General features: G+C 39.7%; 1 protein-coding gene and 1 non-coding gene across 2 annotated transcripts; both read left to right on the top strand.

Annotated features, from left to right (window-relative positions):
* Positions 1 to 5,723: 5,723 nt before the first annotated feature.
* trnas-cga (transfer RNA serine (anticodon CGA)) lies at positions 5,724 to 5,805 on the top strand. Its single transcript has one exon. It is a non-coding gene; the product is annotated as a tRNA-Ser (tRNA).
* A 610-nt stretch (positions 5,806 to 6,415) lies between these two features.
* On the top strand, positions 6,416 to 13,157 carry nabp1a (nucleic acid binding protein 1a). Its single transcript, XM_053626426.1, has 6 exons — positions 6,416 to 8,609; positions 8,880 to 9,018; positions 11,537 to 11,608; positions 11,731 to 11,815; positions 12,067 to 12,127; positions 12,266 to 13,157. Exons 1-6 carry the CDS (start codon positions 8,516 to 8,518, stop codon positions 12,454 to 12,456), a joined length of 642 nt encoding a protein of 213 aa, XP_053482401.1. The 5' UTR covers positions 6,416 to 8,515; the 3' UTR covers positions 12,457 to 13,157.
* The last annotated feature ends 562 nt before the right edge of the window (positions 13,158 to 13,719 follow it).

The following is a 13,719-nucleotide window of genomic DNA, read 5'->3' as shown; positions in this document are numbered from 1 at the left end:
ACACTTTGCTACAATGTAAAGTAGTGAGTGTACAGCTTGTATAACAGTGTAAATTTGCTGTCCCCTCAAAATAACTCAACACACAGCCATTAATGTCTAAACTGCTGGCAACAAAAGTGAATACACCCCTAAGCGAAAATGTCCAAATTGGGCCCAATTAGCCATTTTCCCTTCCCGGTGTCATGTGACTTGTTAGTGTTACAAGGTCTCAGGTGTGAATGGGGTGCAGGTGTGTTAAATTTGGTGTCATCGCTCTCACACTCCCTCATACTGGTCACTGGAAGTTCAACACGGCACCTCATGACAAAGAACTCTCTGAGGATCTGAAAAAAAGAATTGTTGCTCTACATGAAGATGGCCTAGGCTAAAAGAAGATTGCCAAGACCCTGACACTGAGCTGCAGCACGGTGGCCAAGATCATGCAGCGGTTTAACAGGACAGGTTCTACTCAGAACAGGCTTCGCCATGATCGTCCAAAGAAGTTGAGTGCACGTGCTCAGCATCATATCCAGAGGTTGTCTTTGGGAAATAGATGTATGAGTGCTGCCAGCATTACTGCAGAGGTTGAATGGGTGGGGGGTCAGCCTGTCAGTGCTCAGACCATACGCCGCACACTGCATCAAATTGGTCTGCATGGCTGTCGTCCCAGAAGGAAGCCTCTTCTAAAGATGATGCACAAGGAAGTCCACAAACAGTTTGCTGAAGACAAGCAGACTAAGGACATGGATTACTGGAACCATGTCCTGTGGTCTGATGAGACCAAGATAAACTTATTTGGTTCAGATGGTGTCAGGCGTGTGTGGCGGCAACCAGGTGAGGAGTACAAAGACAAGTGTGTCTTGCCTACAGTCAAGCATGGTGGTGGGAGTGTCATGGTCTGGGGCTGCATGAGTGCTGCTGGCACTGGGGAGCTACAGTTCATTGAGGGAACCATGAATGCCAACATATATTGTGACATACTGAAGCAGAACATGATCAGTATGCAGTATTCCAGCATGATAATGACCCCAAACACACCTCCAAGACGACCACTGCCTTGCTAAAGAAGCTGAGGGTGAAGGTGATGGACTGGCCAAGCATGTCTCCAGACCTAAACCCTACTGAGCATCTGTGGGGCATCCTCAAACAGAAGGTGGAGGAGCACAAGGTCTCTAACATCCACCAGCTCCGTGATGTCGTCATGGAGGAGTGGAAGAGGACTCCAGTGGCAACCTGAAAGCTCTGGTGAACTCCATGCCCAAGAGGGTTAAGGTAGTGCTGGAAAATAATGGTGGCCACACAAAATATTGACACTTTGGGCCCAATTTGGACATTTTCACTTAGGGGTGTACTCACTTTTGTTGCCAGCGGTTTAGACATTAATGGCTGTGTGTTGAGTTATTTTGAGGGGACAGCAAATTTACACTGTTACACAAGCTGTACACTCACTACTTTACATTGTAGCAAAGTGTCATTTCTTCAGTGTTGTCACATGAAAAGATATAATCAAATATTACAAAAATGTGAGGGGTGTACTCACTTTTGTGAGATACTGTATATGGTGGGTGGACCTGAGAAACTATAGCGATATATTGTCCATATTGTGCATACTGTACAGATACTGTATATATATATTTCCATAGCAGCGGGTCCACCCACTTTGCCCAGCATCCCAGCGGGAAAACTCCCGGTGCTCCAGATGGCCAGTCCGCCCCTGTATATTGGTCATACACTCGACAAAAAAAGAAACATCCCTTTTTCAGGAGACTGTATTCTAAAGATAATTTTGTAAAATCCAAATTAGCTTTGCAGATCTTTATCGGAAAGGGTTTAAACTAGAGATGCACGAACGTATCGGCCAATAATCGGTATCGGCACTGCTACAAATTTACACCGGAAGTGAGCAGCAGTGAAACGAGAGTTTCTGCGTCGAGTCAAATTTTTTCCCCCTGCGTGCTGCTCGTGTTGAATTAAAGCACAAGTACATCACTGAAAGATTTAAATGAAGATGAGTTGACAAAAAAGGTATATATTGCACTGGAAAATTTTTGTAGAGTAGTATGTTTCATATCCAGTTAAATAATATGAGTTAATATCATCAAAAAAAAAAAAAAGTTTATATTAGGCCTATATATTACCCGTTTGATGTTCAGCGATGGAGTAGAAATGTTTCTGTTTGTGGTGAGTGAATGTGAAGCCTAACAGCATGTGTTTTAGAATTTAGTCACTTAATTCTGTTAATATGATTTAATAACATTCAGTAAGTTAATAAATCTTAGTTTAATCTTCAGAATTTAGTTAATGTGTTAATGTTAATTTGAGTAATGTGTTTTCTGTTTATGAGACCAGTTACTGTGAAACAACTTGTTGCAATGGAGAAAATAAATTTTAATTGTGGAATTTATTATTATTAATTTAAAAGAAGGCATAAAAGGCAGAACTATTGGTATCGGTTATTGGTATCGGCCGATATCACTCTGAATAATCGGTTATCGGTATCGTCTGAGAAATTTAGTATTGGTGCATCTCTAGTTTAAACAAAGTTGTTCATGCTTGTTCAGTGAACTATAATCAGTTAGTGCAGATGCACCTGTGGAACAGTCCTTAAAACACTAACAGTGTACAGGTGGTAGGCAATTAAGGTCACAGTTACAATAACTTAGGACACTAAAGAGACCTTTCTACTGACTCTGAACAACACCAGAAGAAAGATGCCTAGGGTTCCTGCTCACCTGCGTGAATATGCCATAGACCTGCTGCAGGGAGGCATGAGGACTGCAGATGTGGCCAGAGCAATAAACTGCAATGTCTGTAATGTAACACGCCTAAGACAGTGCTACAGGGAAGCAGGAAGGACAGCTGATCGTCCTTGGAAAATTACACGTAACCATGCGCCCCCCCAGATGTGATCGAGAATTTGCAGATGCCTTGGTGGAAGAGTGGAGTAACATCTCATAGCAAGAACTGACAAATCTGGTGCAGTCCATGAGGATGAGGTGCACTGTAGTACTTAAAGCAGCTGGTGGACATGCCAGATACTGACTGTTACTTTTAACCCCACCCCGGCCCCTTTGTTCAGGGACTCAATATTCCATTTCTGTTCATCGAATGTCTGTGTAACTTGTTCAGTTTGATGTCTCAGCTGTTGAATGTTTTTATGTTGATACAAATATCTACACATGTTGAATGTGCGAGTACATTTCTTTTTTGTTGAGTTTATTTAGGCTTTGTCCCAGTTGAAGGCGTTAAGCATAGCAAGTCTTGTAATCAATTTTCCCCCAAGGAAAATGCACCTCTATTTAACAATAATATAAATAAATAGACATGAGAGGAGTTATGCCTGGGTTGAACTGGCATGAGTCATACTGTTTACTATTTATAATGAACGGGCACCACCTTGTTTTTTGTTGTTGTTGTTGTTTTCTGTTTTTACAATGTATTGTAAGCCACATAAAAAAACAGAAGGACAAAAATTGTATTTTCTAACATACTACACCAAAGTATTAGAAAGCATTCCTTTGTGTAACAATACATAAAAGGAGAATAATCATGATGTGTGTTGTAAAGGACTATATATGAAGAGCCCCAAAACGAATCATTAGATGAACTTAGTCTTCACTCTTCCCACTTATGCAGGGTCAGCTGGTATAAATGTAGCAGGGTTAAGCTGTCCCTCACTTCCAAGAAAAAAAATAAAAGCCTCCATTTTTGGCATCCATGTCATCTAATTTGCTGTTAACAAATGGTTTAAAGTGGATTATTTTTTGCTTTTGGTGGAATCAAGAACAATTGCACCACATACAGTATGTAAGTAAAAATGCACCAATTGGTATTAAATTAAATTCAATCATTTTTATTTGTGTAGTGTTTTTAACAATGGACATTGTCCCAAAGCAGCTTTACAGAAATATATACATTCAGGATATAGATTTTAAATGTATGAATTTATCCCTAATGAGCAAGCCAGAGGCGACAGGGTTGAGGAGAGACTATGAGGAAAAAACCTTGAGAGGAACCAGACTCAAAAGGGAATCCGTCCTCACCTGGGTAACACCGGATAGTGCAATTATAAATAAATCCCTTCTATAAATGTGCAAATACTGCAAATGTGTAACCAGAAAAATTCATTACGGTTTTTACATGAAGTCTGTTTTATTGAACTTATCCACTGTTCACTGATGGGAGACTTGAGTGTAAAACTGTTTGTGACAATTGAAGTCCTAAAACTATCATAGCAATTGTAGTCCAAGCCATCATAGCATAACTGATGAACATTTATGAAGTGAATCGAGGTACAAATCCATCTTCATGGTTTTTTAAGTGGTAGCATCCTCAGTAATCTAAATGATATTTAGGCTGCACTACGTGGGGCCATCCTCAGCAGCAGCATGTGACTTCCAAACGATGAGAACTCTAGCCAGAAATAGGGCATCGGGGTGGATCGAGCAGGTCCGGAGAGCAGATGGGGTCAGGATCATTGGCATCTCAGGAGTATCATGTGTAGCTAGACAGAAAGAGAGAGGAAGGGAGGGAGAGTGAGGGGGAGAGAGAGAGAGATTATTAGGTATGCTTAATGCCCAGTAATGTTTAAGGACAAATTACTTGAGTGTAAGCAGGGACTCCGGTTAGACTAGCTATGACAGAAGGTAATACAGACATGAAGGCACTCTGGGACATAGGGACATAAGGTGGCCAGCTACTCCACCATCAGCAAACCTGGGAGAATGCGTAGTATTCTCTATGAATACTAACTTTACCTTAGTATTCATAGAGAAGTTACCATTTACATTTATAAACTAATAGTGATCAATCAAATAAGACCTGAGCCAGGAGAGGGCCGTTCCCTTAATGTTCTTAATGTTCTGTAATGTTCTGTTCCTTTAATGTCAACAATGTTGAAGAAGTGAGGTTGGGGATGATATCCTTTCTAACTCAGACTGACTGTAGATTCATACAGGCTGTCAGTGACATTTGTATTTTTTAATTTTCTTAATAGTATCCACTAGACATAACATGCCACCAATAGAAAGCAACAAATTACCAGTAGAGACCCACAGGGACCATTACAGTTTCCATTAAAAACCAATCCAAGTCCCATTATAACCATTAAAACCATTACAAATTCTTTGAGGGTTTCTATTGGGTTTTTTTTTTTCAGCATCGATAATGAGACAAGACCACCTTATGTAGGTGGAGCATGATGTTTTACAAAAACTCATCTTGGACTGTAGAAATCAGATCAGCTCTACACCACACATACAGCACAATATGTGCACCAAGAGTCATTTAGGATCAAACCAAACTACACAAGCTGTTACTTTAACCTTTATTTTGATCGCCCTCTGCTGTTTACTTTTATTACGCTGCCAAAACATTACTGAAAAGCTACATTCTTGTTTACATCAAATGTCAATGTAATACAGTACAAAACATGCATGATTATGTCTCCAAACATCCGTTCATCTGTTTCACAACAAGTTTAAACGCACCATAATGTGTTTATATTAAACCGGTTACGGTTATATTATAGTTATAACTGTCTAACATGAAGAGTTAGCGTTTTATGGTTTGAACGTTAGCTTAATTCTCGGGGGATCTAAATAAAGCTAAAAAAGAATGTATTCATGATTTAATATGTAGCTGAACTTTATTGCTAGTTTTGTTTGTGATTGTAAGCTAGCAAACAGTTTAGTCATAAACTATAATTAGATACAAATAAGCAGCTGTGAGCCTACATTCCCGGCGTCACGGTGGCCGAGAGGTTAAGGCGTTGGACTCGAAATCCAATGGGGTTTCCCCGCACAGGTTCGAATCCTGTTCGTGACGATCTCGCGTTTTGTTTTTCATCGATACTATCAGGTCACTAATAAAATTTTTATTGAGTAATACACCTAATTGCACTCTACAGCGACATTTTATTGATGACTACTGTAAACAGAAGACACATAACAACATAATATATAACAGACAGATCTGTAACCTCAGCCCATATCTCAAATATTCTGCAGCCCTGTTCAAAAAAAAATATTTATTTTTGCGCAGATTTATAGTATTTATTAAACAATCCATCTTTTTAACTATTACATAAACATGCACCATTATATTATTTTACTAGAGCCATTATATTATACAGTCCGTACAGGATTTCGCCTATTCATTTATTTTTTGTGACTGTTGCAGCCAATACCTCCGGGTACTCCGGCTTCCTCCCTCAGTCCAAAACCATGTGTTGGAACATGGATGGATTTTCCACCCACTCAAACCAAATCTGTTACTGTGTTAAAACAGTTTCATTATTATACATTGCTTTAAATTCAAGATTTACTGCCATATGCACAGTAAAAACAGGCAGTTACACAGTACAAGGAAATTCTTACTTTGCGTTCCTTCCAATAAATCATGGATGTACAGATAGTGTTATAAAGTGGTTGGAAATTGCACTGTGGGGTGAAATGTAGATGTGGAGTGTGATATACGGTACAAGTATGAAATAAAATACGCTATGAGTACTAATGTGTGGTACAGTTGAGGTTATAGGTTTACATACACCTTGTAGAATCTGCAAAATGTTAATAATTTTAAATTATCAGAGAAGTTACTGTTTGTTTTTTATTTAGTACTGACCTGAATAAGCGATTTCACACAGGCTAACAGATGTTTACACATAGTCCAAAAGACACAATAATAACTGAATTTAAACAAATTAATCAGTTCAACCGTTTACACTGGACTGATTCGTAATACTGTGTATTGGGTCCATGTATGTTGCGTTGGTTCGTTTTTTGATTCAAAATGGAAAATCAAATGACAAATTAACTATGTTTAAAACCCATTTTTGCACAAAATATTTTTTAAATATGCCTCATTTATACTTTCTTGCCGTCTTGTTTTTTGAGGTGGAGTTTTGTGTTTTGTGGCATGCTCTCATAACCCGAGTATAATTTAATTAACTGAAAAATGTGTAGAATCCATCTGTGGCTTCACCAAACATGTTACTTCGCTCTGAGAATCAGTTTCACCATTAGTTTAAATTATATTCAATTATTATATACGACATAAACGTTTACCATTAGAGCTGCATATTTACACCTGAGAATGTTGGGACACGTCTGGCATTTCAAAGAATACAAAACGAGATCTTCAGAAGTTCTGCCCTGACCTGTGTTCTTTTTTTTTTTTTTTTTCCTCTCCACTGTGTGTAGTGTTTGTCTTTTCAGACTTTTCTGGTGCATCACACTTTATACATGCGAGATGGAGGACTGCTAAGCAGAAAGCTGTGCATGATGACGGGGGTGAAAAGAAACTGCTCAGCAAGTCAAAGATATAGCGGAAATAATTGGGATGCATGTAATCAAATCATATTTCACAACGTCTGCAACACAACAGAAGGAAGCAGGACGCGCGTGCCGTGCCGGGGTATTTCCTTAACTGAGCTTACTGTGACCAATCAGATGTCGAGAGCAGGGTATGTACCAACCCTTCACTTACGGTCTTCAATGTCTAAACGTGACTTGGTCAGATTGTTGTGTTTGTTTTAAGTTTTATCACGCATCGTGTGTTCTAATTCTCAAGATATGGATAAATGAGTAAATGTAATTGAACGTAATACAGTACGCCCCCCCCCATTCAGCAGAATAATGGTATGATCCGGCTGGTATAAGAGGCGCAGCGCACACACGTTGGCGTTGTTCTTAGGCTTTTGTTAGGGATAAAAGGCGAGGTAGAAATGTCACAGCGAAGGGATAGTTTTCTGTCCGCGGTCAGGTTTTAATGTAATTCTATCACTGTAACTGTCTCACATATAGGAACTCATAGGTCACGGATTAAACCAGTTCAAAAGAGCCATTAGCGAGTTTATTATGAATGCTCATCATGGAACAGTTATCACTAAAGAAAAGTTAGCTAGCTTAGCTCAGTTGGGTTTTTTTTTTTCCCGCAGTCAACTTCGGCGTTTTTTATTTTTTAAAGCCATAATAGCTGGGTTTTTGTAAAGGGTGTTTGTGTAGCTTGATATGAGCTCCTTCACCTCCCTCAGTGTGTAGATTCAGAAATGATTAGCGGAAATAACAAGACACCTGCACGGAAAATCAATAGTTCAGCGCTTTCGACTTCAAACGTTGTCGTTTCTCCCATGAAGGGTTAGAACAGGGTTATAAATCTCGGTCTGAATACTCCTAGGAGGAAAAAAAAGAAAGAAAGAAAAGAAGTGGACAGCCCCTCGGCTGATTGGCTTTTGGGGTTAAACTTCAGTGACTTCCCCTTTCGAGACACACTCTATCTACCATTTCAGGCTTTTCTAAACCAAATTCGTGTACAAGTCGAAAGGACGAACACTAATTTAAGACCTCCGACTCATAGTCGCTGTATTATCTTTACAGCTCCATTATACTGTACAAGTGTATTCGGCTAGCTTATCCCGCTAGCTGCTGCTGCTCTGATACACCACAGTGTGTAGTGGTAGCCTCAAAGCTAGCACCGCTAGCTTCGTCTTCTCCTGCGATTTAAATTTTTTTTTATTTTATTTTATTTTATAACTATGTCGAATATTAACAACGACACCGTGAGCTTGATTAAAGACGTAAAACCGGGATCTAAAAACCTGCATATCGTCTTTATAGTTTTGGAAATAGGTAAGTTGTGCTGGGAAAGAAGATTCCTCCCCTGGCGGTTTAGCTCTCATGAGCAGCAGTGTGCTAACGCTGTTTTTCTTTCTTTCTTCCCTTTTCTGTTGCGCAACGTTGACTTCCGGTGTTGCTAGCATCAGTGGCAGGAACCTGATTAGCGCATGCGTTACTTCTCTCTCTTTCTTTCTGTGGCTTTGGCTCTCTTCTGTGTTCAGAGTTAAAACAGCAAGTCGGTACTAGGTGTGTGTTTTTTTTTCTCTTTTTTTTTCCCCCCAGGTCGCGTGACCAAGACAAAGGACGGACACGAAGTGCGCTCGTGTAAAGTAGCGGATAAGAGCGGCAGTATCGCCATCTCCGTCTGGGATGAACTGGGCAGCCTCATCCAGCCTGGGGACATCATCCGCCTCACACGAGGGTAAAATTTCTCAAAGAGCAACCACGGAGAACTTGCAGACCTTCGTTAAAGGCTAGGATTCCTCATGGAGACCCTTTAAGTGTAAAACTAATCCCCTGGACACACTAAGCACAAGATCTGATATAATATCAGGATAGTTCAGATCTGTGTTAACTCTTCAGGGGAAACTAGGTGACGTCACAGGCTAATTTGCATATTCATTTATTCATCATGATCATTGGCATATCTAATGACTTGGAATTAAGTCATAGAGTCGAGTTCTTATAAGAATAGAAAACAATGGTTTTTTTTATTGTTTTTTTTTTAAAGAAAATAGTTATTGTTAGTCATGGCTCCAACAACTATTTACAAAATACTCTTACTTTCTTTTGAATGCAATATGCATCATGTGTACATTACGGTAGAGTCAAATTATTTCTTTGACTATCTTAAGCCGGGTACACACTGTGCTATTTTTAATAGTCCTTTGCGATTGTTGCTTGTCAGGCTGTACGAACATGATCCCCCGCTGTAAGCCATGTCGCACTATAGGATCTCAGTTGTCATTGTCAGATTGTACGACAGTCAAGACGTGAAAACTGGACGCGCGCAAAAAGACTCTTACAGAGTAGGAGAAGCCACACTACAGGACTGTGCCTCAAATCTTCTGACAGAAGATTTTAATTTGGAGGAAAAATGTGATCGCAACGGCCATTAATCGGCTGTCAGGGAACATGTCAAACTAGCGATCAGAGACTACAGGTTTTGGCCTAGGATTATAAGAATCTTTTAGGATTCTCAAAATTTGTCTCAGATGACCAAATCATGGTCAGAATCGTACGTGTACCTGTGCTTTATGCTACGTACACATACAGCGATTTTATCGCTGTAAGTCGCCAGTATGTATTCCTGCTACTGGTTGCCATAGTAACATTTGTCAGTGGTTGGTGCAACTAGCATTCTGACTTCTGATAACAAACCATTTTTTTTGCTGCTAAAATTCTGGAGGGGGAGCGTTTGTAGATAAAAATTCACCAGTGTATATGCATCGTATCCTCTGTTCCTTCTGCTAGTGAACACAGGATGCTACAGATCATGTGCATGCTACTGTCTTCATGCCCATTGGTAATCGCTGCACATTTGCATAAACTTTTTTCAACTGTCCTCAACATTTAGTCCTAATGGTTGTCGCTCATGTCGCCAGAAGTCATTGAAAATGAATGGTCTCCGGTTGCTTTGTCGCTGTATGAACGTAGCGTTTGGAAATTGGGTTTACAGCACAGGGTCAGCCATTACACGGCACTCTTGGAGCAGAAAATGTTTTAGGCCCAACAGTAGCAGCTTGGCAGTGCTGGGTGTTTTAAACCCCCAACCTTCTGATCAGTAACCCAGAGCCTTAAACCACTGATCCACCATTGTCCAGTGACTGCTCGTTGTCCTGAAAGGTGAGTAGTCATGAAGGAAATGGTTACTTGCCCTCATTACTTGATTGGTCGTTAGGAAACTGTGGTGGTCAGTGGTTGGTTGAAAGCGCAACACAGTCAGGCGTTACACACTGATGGGGAGTCGAGCTAACCTGTTCCATTAACTTGTATATCAGCAGGTATGATGTGAGCTGGAGAGCCGTATCGAGTTTGACAGTCACTAATGTCTGCTCAAAAAGTCGCTAGAGTTTCACTAGGCTTTAAAAAATAAAATAAAAATTGTCACTAGAGAAGTCTAAAAAGTTGTCAAAAGAAAGTCTCTAAGCCAGCTCGTTCCGGTAGAAAGTAGCTAGTGCATCTTTTTGTTATTTATAATAAATAAATAAATGTTAGTCACCATATGAAGTCATAACTTGTTTTGCACATCAAGACAGATAGATGGACAGATCACTTTATTCCTCCCAGAGGGAAACTCTCCTATTTCAGCAGCACAGTGTTAGTTTTAACATTTATTCTAATTTTCTCTCATTTATAATTGTAAGTTACTTTTAGTACACTTCTAATAAAGAAAATATTAAAACCTCTTGTGTAAACAAGAAATTTTTGAAGACTCTTGTTATAGAATATAGTTTCACCAGAAAAGATAATGCATTATGAATCATTTCTTATAGACGTCTTTGGTTCTGGCACCACAAACTAACTATTTACATATTTACTAAATATAATTACTATTAAGAATGCAGACCAGATTGTTACAGATGGAATAACTCATTACTTGTAAAGTAATGCAAATACAGCAGAGTTTGAACAGTGCAGTCAAAAGTGGCGGTCAAAGGTTTTAAGTTGATTTGTGTATTAACATGAAGTAGATCTGATTTTCATCGGGTTAACTGAAAATATAACCAGTGCATGGGGTAAAAATTCTGACCGCATACAATAGATACAGGACTCAAGAATCAACCTGGCATGTAATTAAAGTATGATGCACAAGTATGACATGTTTACGCACCTAATGCAAGACCTGAAATCTCCTGCAGTAACTACTAATGATTACATATTTTGCACAGTATTCAAAGTGGCAGTCTGTAAATTGGTATACCCCTTTTGTTTCGTAGCTATGCTTCTATTTGGAAGGGGTGTCTCACCTTGTACACAGGCCGAGGTGGAGATCTACAGAAAATCGGAGAGTGAGTAGCGAGACTTGTTGTATAAACCTATGATCATCTGAACTGGCAGTGTTGAGTGTGGTGCTTCCTGTACCATTTAATAATCTTTGTGTCTCAATCTGTAATATTTAAAACAAACTCAGGTTCTGCATGGTGTACTCAGAAGTTCCAAACTTCAGCGAGCCAAATCCTGAGTTGCTAGCCCAAGCCAACCAGCAGAACAAAACGGTAAGGCTACATTAGACCGAGTAAATTGCAAGTAAGTTCTTTACTGGTTCATTTTTAAAGGTTGCTATCGGTATGTTGTAACGGTATATAGTATGTTAGATATACTTGTGTAAAATAGTCAAAAAATATTGAATATTTTCACTTGTGGTTACAGCTGAACTCACTTGAACTTGTCCCTGAGCTGGGACAGGAAGTAGTTTGTTTTTGTATGGATGTTTAAAAATGGCTTTTCATCTTCCCCCTTTAAATAGGGTAAAGAACAGCGTGGAAACTCCCCACCTAATCAAAATGCACCACCCCCTGTCCAAGCAGGTATGAAAACCAGTCAGTCATGATGTGTAGACTGTGTGTACAAAGCCGTTCAGCAGCAGACTAATAATACCATGCTCCAAAACGTTCTTGACCTTTTCACTGAGAGACCAGACTCATTTGAATGTTTTTGAATGGCAGGAAACGGCACCATGCAGACATATCCTAACAATAACACATCCCAGCCAGCCAACTTCCCAGCTCCCGGGAGAGCGAATGGCCGTGTTCCTGGAAACGGCCCGTCACCGGTCACTGTAGGACAGCCTGCACCGCCGAAACCGTCAGTCACCATCAGCAATGGCAGGGACCCTCGCCGCGCTTCCAAGAGATGAAGCACACTCGAAGCTTGACTGTTTGTTTGTCTTTCAAAATAACTGCCAATCAAGACAAAGTCTAATATTACAGTGCAATCAGCTGAGTATTGGCTTTGTCCTCTTTCACCTAGGCCTGTTAAGAGTTAAACTTTCTGGAGAACAGTTACTTCAGAACTTGATTTTTCTTCATCACCACCCTGTTGTCTTCTTTAGTGCAGGTCTTGACACGTGCCCTCATCATGTGGTGTTTCAACCATCCACCCTTACTTGAACACTCAATGCACTTTCTTCGCTTAATTTATAGTGAATTGCTGTCAAAGGAATTCAGGAATGGTTAACTGCTGTTGTAAATACGCAGACGGAAGCCGCTGGCTGCCTTTTTCTTTGTGTGGAAGGGTGTATGCCCTTCAGCCAAAAACATACCAAAAGTGACTGTGCGAAAGAGGTGATGGTTTGATTCTGACACTTAGGTTTATTTAATTAGAAATAAAACTAGAAATTAACCAATGTTGTCCAATTAAAACTTGTTTATTGGTCCTTTCTCTGGTTTTTGCATTAAATTAATGTTGGTTTGGGGGACTGACTACATCATGGGATGAAATGTCTGTATGAACTGCTACTTATGGCAGACTGTCACCTTCAGTCCACATGAAACAGCCCCCCCATCAGAAATGCCACTGGTACATAATCGACCCCATTTTTTTTTTTTTTTTTTTTTTTTTTTTTTTTTTGTTTATATTAAAACAAACAAGCAAAAAGGATTCATGCCCCCACACATATCCAGTGTCACTGTCCTGCTGTGTTTCCTGTCCTCATATACATTAATGTGCCCAAGAAAGTTAAAAACTTGTATGAAAAACCACACACTGCAACCAAGGCTGTGCTCAATAAGTCCCATGATAAACCTTACAGTACCTGTCATGCTGGTCAGATTCTGTAATTAACTAAAAATGAAGCAGGGAAACACCTGTTTATGTGTTTAGAGATTAGTCATTGCCATGCCCAGAAAAAAAACCTGAACATTTTAACGTCGGTCACAAAATACACATCTGACATCCCACACCCTTTCTAAATGTGATTTAAATATTCTCTAGTTCACTAATTTCTGTATTTCTACACATTTGCATTTCTGAATAGCATTTGACTCACTGTAGCTGTATACACTTTGTAGAGAAATTGTAAAATACAGGTATGTTTCTGCCACAAATGATGGGGAGTGCAAACTTAAGCAATGAATTACACTTCCCTCTGAAACTATTGGAATGACCAGGCCAATTCATT

The sequence above is a fragment of the Ictalurus furcatus genome, chromosome 6 (assembly GCF_023375685.1).
Source record: "Ictalurus furcatus strain D&B chromosome 6, Billie_1.0, whole genome shotgun sequence".
NCBI lineage: Eukaryota > Metazoa > Chordata > Actinopteri > Siluriformes > Ictaluridae > Ictalurus > Ictalurus furcatus.
Note: the sequence above shows the minus strand (reverse complement) of the source record. Positions and strands in the feature narration are given on the sequence as shown.